This window comes from Geotrypetes seraphini, chromosome 2, assembly GCF_902459505.1.
Source record: "Geotrypetes seraphini chromosome 2, aGeoSer1.1, whole genome shotgun sequence".
In the NCBI taxonomy this organism is placed as follows: Eukaryota; Metazoa; Chordata; class Amphibia; order Gymnophiona; family Dermophiidae; genus Geotrypetes; species Geotrypetes seraphini.
The window spans coordinates 471,660,396-471,678,195 of record NC_047085.1 but is presented as its reverse complement, the minus strand read 5'-3'; the positions used below and the strand labels follow the sequence as shown (position 1 = coordinate 471,678,195).

General features: G+C 40.5%; 1 protein-coding gene across 11 annotated transcripts in view; it reads right to left on the bottom strand.

Moving 5' to 3' along the window:
- KMT2C (lysine methyltransferase 2C) overlaps nt 1–17,800 on the bottom strand; it is an 803,286-nt gene that overhangs the window by 129,061 nt on the left and 656,425 nt on the right. For all 11 annotated transcript variants that reach the window (XM_033931655.1, XM_033931654.1, XM_033931660.1 and 8 more), the window contains 2 exons: nt 12,453–12,784; nt 351–2,122 (listed from right to left, as the gene is read on the bottom strand). In XM_033931655.1, the coding sequence (XP_033787546.1) occupies nt 351–2,122; nt 12,453–12,784 (2,104 nt within the window). The remainder of the gene's footprint in view (nt 1–350; nt 2,123–12,452; nt 12,785–17,800) is intronic.

Below are 17,800 nucleotides of genomic sequence, written 5' to 3'. Positions count from 1 at the left end.
GCTAACCCCTGCGGCAGCCTAAAATCCTAATGCCTCATCAATGGAGGCGTTAGGTACTAGCGCGGTATTCTGCGAGTTAAACTGCTACTGCGCCTTTGTAAAAGGACCCCTAAGTGTTGATATTTGGTGACCTAAATGCTTTTATAGTTAATAGAATTTAAAGAACTCTGAAAACACATAAATGTATTGAGGATAAATGTTAACTCTAAATTCCAGTCAACCACAAAAATTATTTTAGCATGGCTCTGAGCACTTGCAGATAAAATCAAAATCAATCTATTTCAGTCAGTCATTTTTTATGTATTTAATTTTCAAAATTTTAACATGCACTGAATCATTTATATACCTACCAATGTTTGGGAAAAATGGCTCTGAGTGATTTCGAATCATGGCTTGCATCTGTCTTTGCTGCTGCTGTTCTTGCCTTTCTTGATCTAAAAGATCCTGCAAAAGAAGTGGTTGCTCATCTAGTAGAAGAGGCCTCTCTCGATTCTGCTGGTTTATAGCTTGAGGGAGAATAATTTGCTGAGAGGCAGACATGTTGCTGGAACCTGGCTGACTTGGGAGAGACATAGCCTGATTAGGTGGCTGTCCTGTTCCAAAGTTGTGATTAGTTGGCTGTCCTTGCATAAAACCTGAATTCACACCTTGTGAAAAGCTCCGATTTAGTCTTGAACCCATAGACAAATTTGAATTCAATGTATGTTCCAATATTTGACCAGCAGGTGTCATTAAAGTTTGAGGAACAGCAGACATATAGCTAGGCTGAGTTGGAGGCAAAGACTGAGGAGGAGATCCTAGAGGCCCCAGATCAGAATTATCTAATCTTTCATTAGCTTGGACATTTGAAATAACTGGGGTAGATCCAGACATGCTCTCTGAGCTCACTGAACCCTGAGAAGATAATTGAGGTGGTCCTGGAGTGACACTGGGACTAGTCAAATTATTTTTCTCATTTCTCAAATTTGTTTTTTCAGCAATCTCTTGACTGGAAGGTTTCATAGACTCTGTTTTGTCATCTTCTAAATTATCATTTTCTTGGCATGCAGAATCTACAGCTTCATCAGAGCTTTTGCTTTCAGACTGAGACTTCTCTTGTGAATTTGGAGATAACGCTTCTGATTTTATATCTTTGGTTACAGGAAGTGTATTAAATGAAGCAACTGCATCAGAACATACATCAGTCTTATCCTTCTTTTCATCACTCTTTTGTTCTGCAGTTTTGCACTGGATATCCAATTTATCTTCCACTGGAACACTAAGGTCCAGTTCTTCATTAAACATGTCCTTCTTATCACCAAGATCAAGTTCTGGATCAGTATATGCAATAATATCAAACTCTCCTGACCTTAAAAGGTCATCAAGGTGAGGATCATTGGTTTCTAAATTATCCAGTGTGTCTAGCTCATCACCCTTGCCATCTTCTGTATCTAGATTTAGATTTTCCAGATCTTCATCATCCAAATCTTTGACTTCAACTCCATCCAGATCCTTCACATCTATGTCTTTCACAGAGGGATCATCAGAATCAAGCTTCACTTCTAATCCAATGGCTGTCTGGTTAGGAATCTGTATATTATTAGTTGCCCCAGCAGAAGGAGGTGCTGAAAACACATCACTGACTGGTTGATTCAAAGAATGCATCAAAAGAACAGGTGGATGTATCTGATCTTGCTGAGGCTGTGACAAATTATCCAAACGTGTGGGCATCTGTATCTGACTACCTAGGCTCTGCTGATTACTCCTTACTGACTCCATCAGTCTTGGTCCCTGAAAATTTTGTCTAGAAATGAAGCCTCCATGCCTTGGATGGTGGGGCATTACTTCTATAACATTAGCACCAGATGGACCAAAGAAAAGCCTGGGTCTACTATCAGGGGCTCTGTGGCGCAATTCTATATATGCTTGTCCTGATATATTGTGCTGCTGAATCGGCAAACTCTGGGGTGGAAAATGTCCAATGGAATTATTTATTTGTGGGTTGTTCATGGGTCTTGTCACCTCTAAAGATAATGGTCGTCTTATTTGCTGTGGAATTCCAGGTCCTTGTATTTGCTGTGGAGGCCCAATTAAACGCTCTTGGCCTTGGATTAGGCCACGATTGCCTCCAGGAAATCCAAGTCTGAAATACAAAAATTGCTGTTAAATTGTTTCTTGGATTTAATTATCTGACAGAATTCTATAATGAAATATATATATTGATCCAACAATTAGCTATATCTTACTCTCTTCTCTAAAAACACTATCTTATATTATAAAATTCTTATTTATAAGGACATTTCTCTTATATGGAAGGCTAGCACCCTAGTAATTGTAAGATGAGAAGTTCTGAGAGAAGAGGACATTTCTCTGGGTAAGTGGAAGCTTTGCCTGTGCTTTGTTGATTTAAATTCTGGGGATAAAGAAACAAAGTGTAGGGTTATTGCTAAAGACAGTTTGAATTAACCCCCACAAGGGAAAAAGAGATTAGCTTCTTACCTTGATGATATTTTTTCCAGTAGATTGGAATGGTACGCTGAATCTTAGGGTATTCTGTCCATTTTCGCAAGCATCCTGCAGAAAGATGTCAATCACAGCTTTTGAAACCTCCTCCTTCTCCCAGGAGTCCGCTGCCCCTTCAATTCATTCTAAAGAATGCAAGAGCTTTAGAGTAAAAGACAGTAGAAGGAGGGACACAGAAAACTCCCCAAAACCAAGGTTCTGATCTGCTCATATAATGTTATAACAGTATATAATGAAACTGTAATGTATACATGAATGAACATTACCACTGAACACATCAAATAAAAGCAACAGCTTGAATATTAGTGGAGCACAGTTATCTCTTGAGATTCTATTTACAAACTGATACTGAATCCATAGTCCAACTGGCAGAGAAGTTTTAGCTATGGAGAGGACCATGAAGCATAAGGCAGAAATAGGTGCATCAGAAATTACTGGGCAAGGGGCTCAGCATACCATTCATATCTACTGGAAAAGATATTATCAAGATAAGAACCTAATCTCTTTTTCCAGTGCAATAGGAATGGTATGCTGAACCTTAGGGATATACCTAAGCAGTTCCCAAAGTCTCAGGTGGGAGAGATAAACCTGCTTTTGGAACTGAGGATCCAAAAGAGGAATTCTCATGTGCTACCATATCCACCCTATAAAATTTATTGAGTGTGTAGGGAAGACTATGTCACAGATTTACATAAGAAAATAAAAACTGCCGCTGCTGGGTCAGACCAGTGGTCCATCGTGCCTAGCAGTCCACTCACGCAGCGGCCCTTAGGTCAAAGACCAGTGCCCTAACTGAGACTAGCTTTACCTGCGTACGTTCTGGTTCAGCAGGAACTTGTCTAACTTTGACTTGAATCCCTGGAGGGTATTTTCCCCTATAACAGACTCCAGAACAGCGTTCCAGTTTTCTACCACTCTCTGGGTGAAGAAGAACTTCCTTACGTTTGTAAAGAATCTATCCCCTTTTAACTTTAGACAGTGCCCTCTCGTTCTCTCCACCATGGAGAGGGTGAACAACTTGTCTTTATCTACTAAGTCTAGTCCCTTCATTATCTTGAACGGTATTGTCTTCGATTCCACCCACGAGGAGGCTACTCCTCTGGTTGAATGTGCTTTCAACAACATTAATGGTTGTTTGCCACAGACAATGTAGGTGGAGGAGATCGCTGTTCGAATCCACCGGGAAATGGTGGCCTTGGAGGATGGTCTGCCTCAGGTTGACTCTGGTTAGAATAAGGAGATGGTCCGATAGATGAAACTCATTAGTCACTTCCAGGTAACACCAGAAAACTCTGTGGATGTCCAACAGCTTTAAAGATTTTTCTTCTTAGAACCCACAAGTTGAAAGACTGGTAGTCTGACTTCCTGGTTGAAGTGAAACAACCTTTAGCAAAAATGAAGGTACTGATGCAAGGTCATTCCCATTTCCATGATCCTCAGAAATGGTTCCCTGCATGAGAAAGATTGCAATTCTGAGACTCTTCTGGTTGAGGTAATTGCAACGAGGAACACCGCTTTGATTGTAAGATCCCTGAGATAAGCTTCTTCCAAAGGCTCATATGGGGCCCTCTGAAGACCCTCTAATACAATGTATCGCAAACTGTGTGTCGCAGTACAATGAGGTGTGTCGCAGTACACTGAGGAAGAGGAGAGATGCTGGTGCCAGCTGACTGTCTACAGGACGTGCCTCTCGTGAAGACAGACACATCCTGTAAGCAATCTACCAATGCTGGAACCTCTTCTCATTTCCAGCCCTTCTCTCAGTGCAAGGCCTGTTTGAAAGGCTTTTGTGCTTGTGCTGACATCACGCATGCGCCAGCGCACTTCCAGATGTCTCGAGCTGGGGACACTAGGTTTAGTGTGCCCTGGCTCGAAAAAGTTTGCGAGACAGTGCTCTAACACGATGTTGAGATTCCAGAAAGGGAAGAGTTCTAGGATTGGCTGCCTGAGCCTCAGGAGTCCTTTGAAGAATCTAATAATGCCTGGGTGAGCAGCCAGGGAGACTCGCTTCTCGTGGCCTCTAAAGCGAGCCAGGCCTGCCATCTGCACCTTAAGAGATGCCACTGCTAATCCCTTGTCCAGGCCCTCTTGGAGGAAGGCCAGTATCGACAACACTGGGGCTTTGTTGGGCTCCAGATTCTCCTTATTGCACCAGTGCTGAAAAGTATCTCATGCCTTGACATATGCCGCAAGAATGGATGGTTTCTTGGCCTTCAGTAGGATGGTAATGACTACTTCTTAATATGCTTTCTTGGCTAGCGCCATGCATTCAAGGGCCATGCCTTAAGACTGAAGTGACCTGGATCTTCTAGAGCAATCGGCCACTGTGTGAACACCTGGAGGCAGAGACATTCATCCAATTATAGGTGTACTAGATCCACATTCCAAGGACACCTGAACTAATCTGGGGCCACGAGGATCACCCTTCCTGGGTGAGATGTTATGTGACCGACCACCCGGCCTATCAGGGGCCATGGAAGAAACACATACAGCAGCCTGGACTTTGGCCATGGTTGCAACAGGGCACCAACCCTGCACTTCCAGTCTCTTTTCTTCAGTTGCAAAATATAGATGCTTTCTTTTTTTTAAATTTCAAAATATTTTACAAGAAAATAAACATCTTATTGCAGAAATACAGTAAGTTTAGGGTAGTTTCAAATTTAAAAAACAAAAGAAGAATAATCTTTAACCTTTCTTAGACCATAAAATTAGAGGAGGGATTAAGCCATAAAAAAAACTGAGAAGTTAAGGAACAAGCATAACTCTAGACTCTGCTCTTTACTTTACTTTCCACTCAGTCCATGCGAGGCAATTTTTCTCAGCTCCAAAAAGGCCTTAAGCTGCTCTGGGAGGAAAACCACATATTTAGTCTGAGCATACTTCACTCTACACTTGCACGGATAAGCAAGTAGGAACAACACCCCCAGAGATTTAGGGCCTGTTTTACAAAGCCACGCTAGTGGCTGCTGCACAGTAAAGGCCCTGAAGCCCATAAAGATTTAAAGGGCTTTGGGGCTTTTGCTGCGTGGCTTTGTAAAACAGGCCGTTAGATTCTTGTCTTAATGATAAAAACTGTTTTCTTCTTTCTTGTGTGGATTTGGTAACGTCTTGATGGACCCAAATCCTTTTACCGTGGAATAATTCTTTTGAATTATGAAAATATTGCCTCCTGAATGCCTCTAAGTCTTGCTGGAAGACAAAGGATACTAGAGGTGTAGTTCTTATAGATGTTTCTGAAATGGATTCTTCCAAAATTACTGATATATTTTGTAGATCAAGTTGAGGAGTTTGGGCATTCTGCTTTTCCAAAGATTCCTGGGATTTCTTTACTTGTTTGGTAGATGATATATCTTATTTATCAGGGGGGGATACAGTCTAAGGTATACTTTAAGATTTCAACAAGATAATTTTTGAACATATCATAGGACGTTATCCCAGTAGACGTAGGAAAATTAAGAATCCTAACATTTAACTGCCAGTTAAAAGTTTTCAGTATTCTCAATTTTTCTATGCAGGACTGTATTGTCTTTAATTACCATATTTCTAAACCCCTGAAGGGATTAGATATCTGTTTGCATAATAGTAATAGAGTTTTTCATTTCAGCATTAGAATGCTCTAAAGTCTTAGAAATATCATCAATTTTCCCTCCCAGTGCCTTTACTTCCTTCGATGCCTTCTGAGTCGCTGCATCCAGCCTTTGTAGAACCTTCCAAATCACCTCTAAAGTCACCTCCTTGGAGGGAGCCAAAGCCCCTACGATGTTCTCCGTCAGCAGAAGTTCATCTGCTGCGACTCCTTCCTCTACAGGACTTTCAGTGCACTTCCAGCAGCCTTCTTCCCTGCTTCAGCGGCAGTAATTTCAGCTCGACAAAGAGGTGGCACTGAGAGTGGTAGCGACAGCCCTTCTCCAGCTACACTAGCAGCGGGACTTACTTCGCCAGCTTGTGAGCAGTCTGCTGGCAAAAATTGCTCAATCGATAGTTGCCTCAGCGGCTGCGAGGGCATTGAGAAGGTAGGCACCTTCACAATCTCTTTCCGTTTATGCAGCATTTTCTTAATCGCGGGGAAAAACACTGGCAGCCTTGAGAGCGATCTTATGAATGCCAGTTAGGTGCCACCATCTTGGCCACTCCACTCCCCATTCTAGATGCTTTCTTGTTATATGCCATTGCCATCAGATCGAATGGACACCCCCCAAAGTTCTACAATGTTCTGGAATGCCCACAGAGCCAACGACCACTCTTCTGGATCCAATGTTTGTCTGCTGAGGTAGTCTGCTTGCACACTGTCCACTATGGCTAAGTGTGCTGCTCTGACCAAGCAAAAAGTAGTTTCACCTCTAGCTGGAGCGATGTGCTTCTGATGCCACTTCTGGTGCCTCCCTGCCGGTTGACACAAGTCACTGCTGTGGCATTGTTTGAGAATACTTTTATGGCTCTGCCTTCTAGCACCGACTGTAGGCTTTGCAGAGTTAGGTAGACCTCTCTCAGTTCTAGCTAGTATATTGACAACTTCCAATGGGATGCTGTCCATTTCCCTTGCACTGAGTGACAACTGCAGTATGCCCCCCAGTCAAACAGGCTGGCATCCATTGTCAGTGTGACCTAAGAAATTGATCTGAAGTAGAATCCTTTTTGCTAGAGACTGTTGATGGAGCCACCAGCTCATGCTGCTGCAGGCTGCCTTTGTCTAGGGTACAGGGTCTGTTGGGAGCCTAACGAGACAACAGTGCATCCTGAAGTAGATACATGTACACCTTTGCTCAGGGCACTTCTATGGCAGTCACCATCAAGTAGAACCTTTTGGCAGTGCCACGCTGTAGGTGCTGGCAGTGACAGGAAGTTTGTAATTTGCCCCCAAAGCTTCTGTTTTTGTGAAAAACTTGGCCTTCCACCTTGTTGAAGAGAACTCCCAGATATTCCAAACACTGAGTGGGGACTTTCAAAGTTTACAATCCAGCCCAGACTCTGCAAAGTTTGCACAACAGCCGCCACTACTCTCTCCCTCTCTTCTTGAGAGGGGGCTCTGATGAGCCAGTCATCTAGATAAGGATAAAACATCCAGTCTGCCTTGAGGAGATGAGCTGCTACCACCACCATCACCGCTGTTGCCAGCCCAAATGGTAGAGCTGGGAATTGATAGTGATTCTCCAACACGTGAAATCTCAGGAACATTCTGTGTCCTGGGAAAACTGGAATGTGGAAATAAGCCTCCATCATATCCAGGGTGGCCAGAAACTCTCCCAGCTGGACCACTGCAATGATAGATCTCACAGAATTCATCCATAAATGCAGAACCCTCAGGGCCGCATTGACATGTTGATCCAGAATAGGCTTCCAGTCGATGGAATCTTTCTTGGGCACAACAAAGTATATCAAGTATCTGCCTGAGCCCGAATGTTCTTCTGGAACTGGTTCAATGGCTTGAATATCTAGCAATCTATATAACATTGCCCAGACTTGGACTGCCCAATCCAGTTGGCTCGCTGGAGGATCCATGAACCAGTAAGAGAGGGTACGCAAACTACCTTGTAACCTTCTCTGATAATATCTAAGACCCAAAGATCTGTTGTTATTCTTTCTCAGGCCTTCAGAAAGACCCAGAGCCGGCCTCCAATTTTCTGAAGGGCGGCTGGAGGCCTGGTTTCATTGTGGCTTCTTTGCTGCTGTTGTGGCCCGGGAACCCGTATCTTGATAGGTTCTCTGAGACAAGCCTCCTGAGGCATACTGGCAAAAACGTTGGGACCTCCAAAAGGAGCTCCAGTTCTGGCTTCTAGCCACTTGAGGGCTGCTGTCCAGTAAGGACTTGGGGATGATGATCTTGTACACTGGCCATAAGATCATTCAGGCCTTTGCCAAAAAGCATTTGTCCCTTGAAGGGGAGCCTTAGAAGTAGCCTTGGCTTATGCATAACCTTCAAGATTGAATTGTCCACCAATTGTCTGATCCACAGCATGCATCGGGCAGAGATGGAATAAGCGGAGACCCTCGCCATCATAAAGTGCATCAGCCACATAGTCCACCCCTGCCAATACTAGCTGAGGTAATGGCTCAGCCGCTGTCATGTCCAGGGTTCGCAGCCATGAATGGTAGGTGTGTACTTCAAAAGCAGCAGCAGACATCACCTTAACTCCTAGGGCCAGGGCCTCAAAATGACTCCTAAAACAGTAAGAGGATCAAGACTGAACTTTTGTCCCCTGAATCCCTGTTCGCCTCCAATCAAAGTCAGGGAGGAGCTCCGCTCTTATAGAAGAAGTGCTCTGAGGATTCTTAGAGACATGCGCTGAGGGTCACTCTTCAGTGGACCTAAATTGCATGTTTTGGCCATGCGCATACACCTGTCAGAGCAGATTAATGAACTCTGGGGTAAAGGCCTTAATAGGCAACTCTGCTTCCACTTTAGATGGGAGGAGACGCCTCTTCTTTGGCTGCGGAGCCTCTGCACCAGTTTGGCATGTGGTGCCACAGCTCTAGGGCTCCTGGGGACAATTTTGCTCCCCTAACAGGCTCAAAAGCCATGCTCCATGCCCCAGAGGCCGCATGAGAGCTAAAATTAAAGTTCCTGCCTCCCTGCTTTGCTCAATGCAGCACATGGCTCAAGGGCTCTCTTCTGTCATCTATCCTTCACATACAAGACATGATATAGGGGTATCAGAGTCAGATGACTCCATCCCTGGCACTTTGGAAGCAAAATGAGGTGTTTTGGAAAAGTTTGAGAACTTAGAAAAATTTGGGAAAAATCCAAGATGGATGCTGCCGGTGAATTTTAGTGCTAAAAACAATAGCTTAAAAATCACCTCAGGACTGACCAAAAACCTCAAAAAGCAGGATTTTAGGGGAGGGAGACCAACACCCTAGCTTTTGAAGGCACCCCCACCCCAGATTTTTCCCAAAGCCTTACTCACAGACCAAATGCTAGGGAAATGGTACTGCTGCCTGCTTCAGGTATAGATGTTTTAGGAGAGGCCCTCTCACTCACTTCAATGAAATATTTGGGCTGCCACAAAAAATAGGGGGAGACGAAATGTAGCTGGCACCGTGAGCGCCCCAAAGGAACACTATTAGCTCTAAACAACCTGTGCTCCAGCCTCTGACTAAAGGGGCAAGCAAACACCAGGGGAACAGATCCTAATCTTCAGCAGGCTGGCTGAAACAGGACCCTGAAGGATATATCAGCTAGCTGCATATTTAAAATCTGTTCCTCTCTATACAGGTAGAGTAGACCCTTATCAAAAGATATCTCTAATTTAATGAAAAAGATGGCAACTAGAGTGAAAAACCGTAAACTAGCACAAAAAAAAATAGTAAACTGAGCAGATCAGAAGACACTTTTCATGCTCATCAGCAGAAAGAGAAACTGATGTGGCAGCAGACTCCTGGGAGAAGGAGGTTTCAAAAACTGTGACTGACATCTTTCTGCAGTATGCTCACAAGAATGGACAGAGTACCTTAAAGTTCAACATACCATTCCTATTGCACTGGAACTTTATTTATTTAGTTAGTTTCTTTTACCCATGGTTTTAAACTTAAGCTTTCTGTCAAGAGATAGAAAAAGATTACTTGGTCCTTCATAGGTATATACGGCATGACATAGGTGACTATTGCTATACTTCTCATGTTATTACTGTATGATTTCTGTATCTGTTTTGTTATTGTTCAATTATTACTAAAATCAATAAAATTATTGAACTCAAAAAGAGATAGAAAAAGATAGAAACTTAATTATTACAGCCTATAGCAATATCAAAATTTTGTTACATCAGAGTGCTAGAGAGGTAAAATTCCTAGATGTAATAAATGACTGCTTTTTGGAGCAACTGGTCCAGGAACCAACAAAAGGGGGAGCTATTTTATATTTAGTACTTAATGGAATATAGGGCAGTGTAAGAGATTTAAAGATGTTGGGTCTATTGAGAAACAATTATTATAACGATCAAATTTGAACTAATATTGGGACGGCAATCACAAAGGAAATCTACTGTAGCAGCATTTATTTTTCAAAAGAGCGACTATGATAAAATGAGGAAAATGGTTAAAAAGAAGCTAAAAGTATCATGAAAAAAGGCTAGCATTTTAAAACAGGTGAGGATGTTGTTTAAAATATTATTCCGTGGAAAATATCAGTTAACCAGTATAACAATCAGCTCCACAAAAAGATCAACTCACTTACTCTTATCAATAAAATGAAGAAAAAGACCTCAGACCACCACACCATAGAACACAGAGTTCTCTAGTGAAAATCAGGTGGTGTTGGGTATCATTCATGGGTCATTGTAGACAATATATTGAATCATTCTGCCCAATGTGTAGTGGCAGCCAAAAAATAAGGAAGATGCTAGGAATTATTAAAAAATGGATGGTTAACAAGACTAGTAATGTTATAATGCCTCTTTATTGCTCCATGGCGTGACCTCACCTTGAGTACTGCGTTCAGTTCTGGTATAGAACAGGTATAAGTGGATCGATTTTTCATTCCATCAAAAATTACAAAACTAGGGGACATTGGAAGTTATAGGGAAATATTTTTTCACTCAAAGAATATTTAAGCTATGGAACGCATTGCCAGAGTATATGGTAACAGTTAACACAGTTGGTTTAAAGAAAGGTTTGGAGAAGTTCCTGGAGGAAAAGTCCATAGTATGCTATTAAGACAGACATGGGGGAAGCCCCTGATTGCCCTGGGATTGGTAGCATGGAATGTTGCTACTATTTGTTTTTTTTTTGTGCCAGGTACTTATGACCTGGATTGGTTATCTAAGCAGTTTATATTAGGCACTCAAGCATTTTCCCTATTGGGGGGGGGGGGGGGAACTACTTTTTACTGGCAATGGTGCCAAGGGTCTTTATTTATAATCACCTGGGAGAATCCCCCATTGTATAATCTCCCCCATCTAGGCCTGCCATAAAGGCTGTAATCATGGCTTCTTGTAGAATCTAAATATATACCCTCCGCTGGTCAGTAGGTTGTGCAGCAGAGGCTCACCTTTCCCAATAATATAAATGTTGCTTCTGGCTCCAGAAACAAATTCATGTCTGCTGCAATACAGGATGCTGCACTGTCATTAGGCTACTGGACAGGCTCTCTAATTTATAACCTTTCTAAACTGTCTTAATGTATCACCAAAATCTAATCACACTAGCATACTGAACATGCTATTGTTAGTGATATAAATTAATAAATAATTTGTTGATTGGTTTATAAAATCATAAATCAACTTTTTATTTTTTTAGTAGCTAAATGGTGAAAAATTATACAGTATACTGGATGCTAGTATTGAAGACAGGATATGTGCAGCTGCACAGGAGCAGCTGGGCTCAGTATGCTGGCGATTCTATTTAGCAAGAAATTTGCTTTATTCAGCATTGCCAAGTGATCACTGCACATATCACAATCTTAAGATGTGGAACAGGGCTATTTGTGTCTTCTGAGGCTACATGGGGATAATGTGTCTTCTGATCTCCTGACAAAGCTTTAGAGCGAAATGGGCCCCGTGATCAGAGATCAGTGATCATAAGAGATTAATCATCAGAAGCCAAGTTCCTTTTATGATTTTTCAATTAATTAATTTTGATATAGCTGATATTTGGGGAGATGGTAGACCAATGATTGACAGAATGTCCCACTGAATTGACCAGTGTAAGCTGCTCTATTGTGAGCTGGGAAAAAGGAGTCTAAGGTCTTCCACCTTTCCAATATTACAAGAATATTTTTCAGCCAGCACATTGGATGTTTATGTAAACATTTTTTGATGTTTTGGAGAGTGTTTTGAGAAGTTTGTTGAAGAACCTTTTTTGAATATTATGTGAATTTATATGCCCACTCCACTATTTTGATGTTTGTCTTTTGATGAAAAACTAAATAAGCCACATATAAAGAAAGACAAATAAAAGGCTTAATACAAATTTAAAAATATGAATTTCTTCAGTTTCTTAGAAAATAAAGTGAGTACCTATGATTGTGAGGTCTTAATCCCATAGTAGAGGCATCGCCTGGAAACTGTGATCTGTTGAATTGTCCATCACCAGAAAAGGGTCCATGTTGCTCTTTGGGGAAACCAGGAAATCTTGGATTTCTCAGAGGGATATTTGAGCCCTTAATATTTCCAGGATAAGGAGGAGGGGGTCTATTGAAAATTTCATTTTGCCGATTAAGAGTTTCCTGCTGCCAGCATGGAAGAGGACCAGAATGGGAAGAAGCAGTGGGATCCTGTAAGACTTTTTCTTGACGACCAGCATTCTTCTGCCGCTGCTGCTGTAGGATAAGTTCTCGTAACTTTAGGCGCTGGCAAAATAAAAATAGTCAAATAAGTTGTTTGATAAAGCAACTGTACTTTTCTGAAACTTTTATATAAAATATTCTTATTAATTAGGAAATTTAACGTCAAACAATATATATATGCTTCTAGGAGACTACATGAATTCAACAAGATTTATTCAGGCTAAAAAATATATGCATACTAAGTTGTCTGCTACACTTAAATAAAGAAAGAATAACTACTCACCTGTAATTGTTTTCCCAAGGCAGTATTTCTGTGGAATCACCTTATTGATAATGTAACCCATCACGTGCTGCCTTGTGGTCAATAACCAAGTTCCAGATGTTTAGTCCAACCATGAATTCATTTTTTACATATTTACAGAAATCTATGTGAAGCTCACTATGGAGTGACTGATAGAGTGCCTTCAGACAATAAACAGAGTGGTTCTGAAAACCCCATAAATTATCAGATACAAAACAATGAGTTATATATATATAAGCAACTAAACTCCAAAAGAATGGAGTCTTTAGAACGTGCTCAGCTAATCAAATTTTCAGGAAGTTCACAATATATATGCAATAAAGAAAGATTAGGTTTTTACCTTGGTAATCTTCTTTCTTATAGATGTGCCTAGTAGTAGTAGTAGTAGTAGTAGTAAAGGTGTGAGGTGCTGTGGCTAGGCTGAAGGGAAGCCCGGAGAATGTTATGTTAATCAGGTTTTCTATTCTGCCTTTATCTATTCAGTTCAAGATCGGATTATAAGAAGTTGGGTCACTTACCCAGGAAGTTACAATGGACAGTTTGACATGGACATTCAATAGAGTTGCTAGTATAGGTAGATCAATACAGTTACTAATATAGTTAGGTCATAGTTACAAGTTTAAGGTCATCTTCGGCTCATTGTTATGTTCCAGGAGTTGCACTGGACAGTTTAGAAATGGGCTTTTACAATTACCATTTCAATTACTTCCAGGTTGGCTCCCAGTCTTGGTAAAGAACTGCTTTTAAAAGTTTTCTGAACCTGAGATATTGTTACAAGATTGTAGTGTTAAGTGATAGTTGGATCTAGCATTTTGCTAATTGATCTGGGATGGATAAGGCAATTTGCTGGGTAGACTTTATATTGTTTCATGCTGGGAATTTTAAGTAGAAAAGATTTCAGGTGAAATATCTGTTGGGGGCACTTTTGAGTAGGATGGCCAACTCTTGTTAAGTAGTTGGGGGCATTCCCTCTCAGGATCTTAAAAGCAGTGATGCCTAATTTAAACTTGATCATTGCAGTTATGGGCAGCCAATGTAATTTCATATAATAGGGCTATAGATGTTCTGATTTCCATAGTTCGTATATGAGTCTTACTGCTGCATTTTGAATTAGTTGTAAATGTGATAGCAATGTTTTAGAGCAGGGGTTGCCAAAGTCCGGCCCGTGGGCATATCCGGCCCATGATATGATTTATCTGGCCCATGGAAGAATTGTGTGGAAATACACCAATTGGACTAATTTTCCAATAAGAATCCACAAAAAAACAACAACCCAAAACCCACAGTATGTTGATAGATTTCAAATGCATTAATTAAAATTGTGTTCAAAATATATTGATATTCCATATTATGTTAATATTATTCACAACTTTATTTAATACTGAATTGTAATTGTATACTTTGTGCTATTTCTTCATACTTGTTCGGCCTCGATCGACAGTGTCAATTTGCGGTGTTGTAGGTAGCTCTGGTGCTGTGACTAATCTTTAAATTGAATCTGGAAGTTCATTTACCAGTCATTATGGTTAATTGTGCATAAGAATACTTGCAGTGTAAAACTCAATTTGTAATTGTATAAATTTATATTTAAAGGTGCGTATTCACTTATTCATATATTTGCTTGTACGGAGTGCTCGTAATTTTAATAATTTATAAATTTATTCTCTTTTACAGTTTTAACATGGATGGGAAAAAGAAAAGAAAAGTTGAGCATGAATGCTGTTCCCCTTAACTGTATCCATGACATCTTGCTTGTCTTTCTTGCCTGTTTAAATTGTAAGCTCTTTCGAGCAGGGACTGTTTTCTTACTCTTTGTGACTCTGTATAGCGCTGCGTGCATCTGGTAGCGCTATAGAAATAATAATTAGTAGTAGTAGAATGCCGTGTGTTTAATGAAGAATGGGTCATAAAATACTTCTTCATACAATCAAAGTCAAAGGTTAAAGCCGTATGTCTCATTTGTAAAGACACTGCTGCTGTGTTGAAAGAATACAATATACAGTACTCCCCCGATAATCACAGGGGTTCCGTTCCAGGAACCCCCGGGAATCTTGAAAAACGGCAAATATGGTTTTTCGTGGGGGAGACTGGAGAGGCGGGGGAGAGAGCAGCCGGAGCGCTGGCGAGTACAGGAAATCACTTGCTGTATGCTCCATCCACCTCTTCCTGCACTAAATCGGGCCTTACCAATCAGGAGCTGCGTGTCAAAGCAGCTCCTGATTGGTAAGGCCCGACTTAGTGTAGGAAAAGGCAGTCGGAGCATACGACGAGTGATTTCCTTCACTCATCGGCGCTCCAGCTGCTCTCTCCTGTCTCTCCAGCTGTCCTCTCCTTGTTGGCGGTTTGCGGTCGGAATATATCACGAATGACCGGGACCGTGAACCACTGACCGCAAACGACTGGGGGAACACTGTACGCTGCCACTATGAAACAAAACATGTTTCAATGTTTTCGCAATTTAAAGAAAAGGAGTGTTCAGATAAATTTGAATCATTATGTCGTTGTCTGCAAACTCAGGAAATGAAGCCTTAACTTTGGTAAGCTACAAGGTTGCTTATGTGTTGGCTAAAAGAGGAAAACCATTCATCGATGGCAATATCATCAAATAATGTATGATGGAAGCAGTGTCTGAATTATGTCTAGAAAAACAATCTTTTTAAAATGATAAGACTGCACCAAATACTATTGCTCGTCGGGTTGAAAATATGGGAAATAGCATTATCCAGCAAGTTGTAGGCAAAGCACAATGTTTTAGTCAGTATTCTCTCACGCTAGATGAATCAACTGATGTTTGCAATACCTCGCAACTCGGTAGTATTTTTTTGTGGCATAGACTATGAACTTAATGTCACACAGGAATTAGTGTCACTTCACAGCATGCATGGTACTACAACAGGAGAAGATATCTTCAAAGAAATTCAGAAACACTAAGGGCTCCTTTTACTAAGCTGAGCTAGCGGTTTTAGCGCACGCTTAGTGCGCACTGCAATGCTGCGTGCGCTAGACGCTAGCGCCTCCATTGAGCTGGCATTAGTTGAGCGGGGTTAGCGCGTGCGGCAATGTAGTACGCGCTAAAAACACTGGCGCTCCTTAGTAAAAGGAGCCCTAAGAATATAATTTGGACTGGAATTGTCTGCAGTGTGTGACAGTTGATGGAGGAAAAACATGTCTGATATAAAGATGGGTTTGGTTGGACAGATCACAAAAGCTTGTGAGGATGCAGGAATATCAAAACCAATGTTTCTTCACTGTGTTATCCACCAATAATCACTTTGTGGAAAATATGTTGATATGAGCCGTGTCTTGAAACCTGTTATTTCTATGGTAAATTTAATTGACTCTCATGCACTTAATCATTGCCAGTTTCAGACTTTTCTCAAGGAATGTTGACTTGACATATTATACTGCAGTTCGATGGCATAGCTGTGGAAAGGTTCTTTCATGCGTCTTTCATCTCAAGAATGAAACTTGATATATTTCTTACCAAGAAAACCCATTATGAACCACTTTTATCAGATACCGAATAACTTTGGAAATTGCCATTTTTTTGCAGATCTGGTGAACCACATGAACAATTTGAATTTAAAGTTGCAGGGTGAAAATAACTTAATTTATGATTTATTAACTCATATCAAGGCATTCAAAGCAAAGTTGATACTTCTGGAAGGTCAGGTAAAAGATTATAACTTTGCTCATTTGCCATACTGTGTAGAATTGCTTTAAAGAGTGAAGAATTTCCTTTCTATTTCGCAAATTTAATTATTTCAGATCTTAAACAACAATTTCAGAAGTGATTTGCTGATTTGGATGCCAATGCTAGGGAAATTAGATTGTTTCAAAATCCATTTGACTGTGATGTTGCTGATGTCACAAGTCAAATTCAAATGAAAATTATTGAACTTCAGGCAAATGAACATATTAAAGATAAACATCCTAATGTATCTCCCCCACCCCCACTTACCTCCCGCTTATTTTTTTTTTAATCTCAATGTACTTACTAACTTACCTTTTCTCTCCTCACCCTCTTTTCATGTACGTCAGTCTGTTTATACTCCCATTTTCTTTATCTATTTTTTATATTTTCATATTCTTTTAACTTTAGATATGATATATTTTGTATTATTTTATTGTAAATTGTTTGAATACCTGACTGATAAATGGTATATCAAAAATAAAGAAAATTTGATTGATTTTTATAAATTTTTGAACTCTGAGCAGTTTCCAAATTTGAAGAAATTTGCTTGTAAATTTATCTCCATTTTTGGGACAACGTATCTTTGCGAACAAACTTTTTCCCAAATGAAATATATCAAGTCAAAATACAGGGCAAATTTATCTGATGAACATTTGAAGTTGCTACTTGTAATTAGCGTTTTAAAATTTGAACCTCAGTTTAATAAGATTTTAAAAACACAAGAACAGTTTCAGCATTCACATTAATGGTTTTATTATAATTTGTGATGAAAATATGAGAATTTGCTCGTAGTATTCGTTGTCATTAATATACTATAATTTAATCTCACATACTCTGTAATTAGTTTGACCTACAAAGATCGACTCAGGAAGCTGGGACTGTTTACTCTAGAGAAGAGAAGACTGAGAGGGGATTTGATAGAGACTTTTAAAATATTAAAAGGATTTGATAAAATAGACCAAGAGGCAGCATTACTGAAATATTCAGATGTGACACAGACAAGAGGTCATAGCCTGAAACTGAGTGGCAGCAGGTTTAGGACAAACATCAGGAAATTGTTTCACACAGCGCGTGGTGGGTGCTT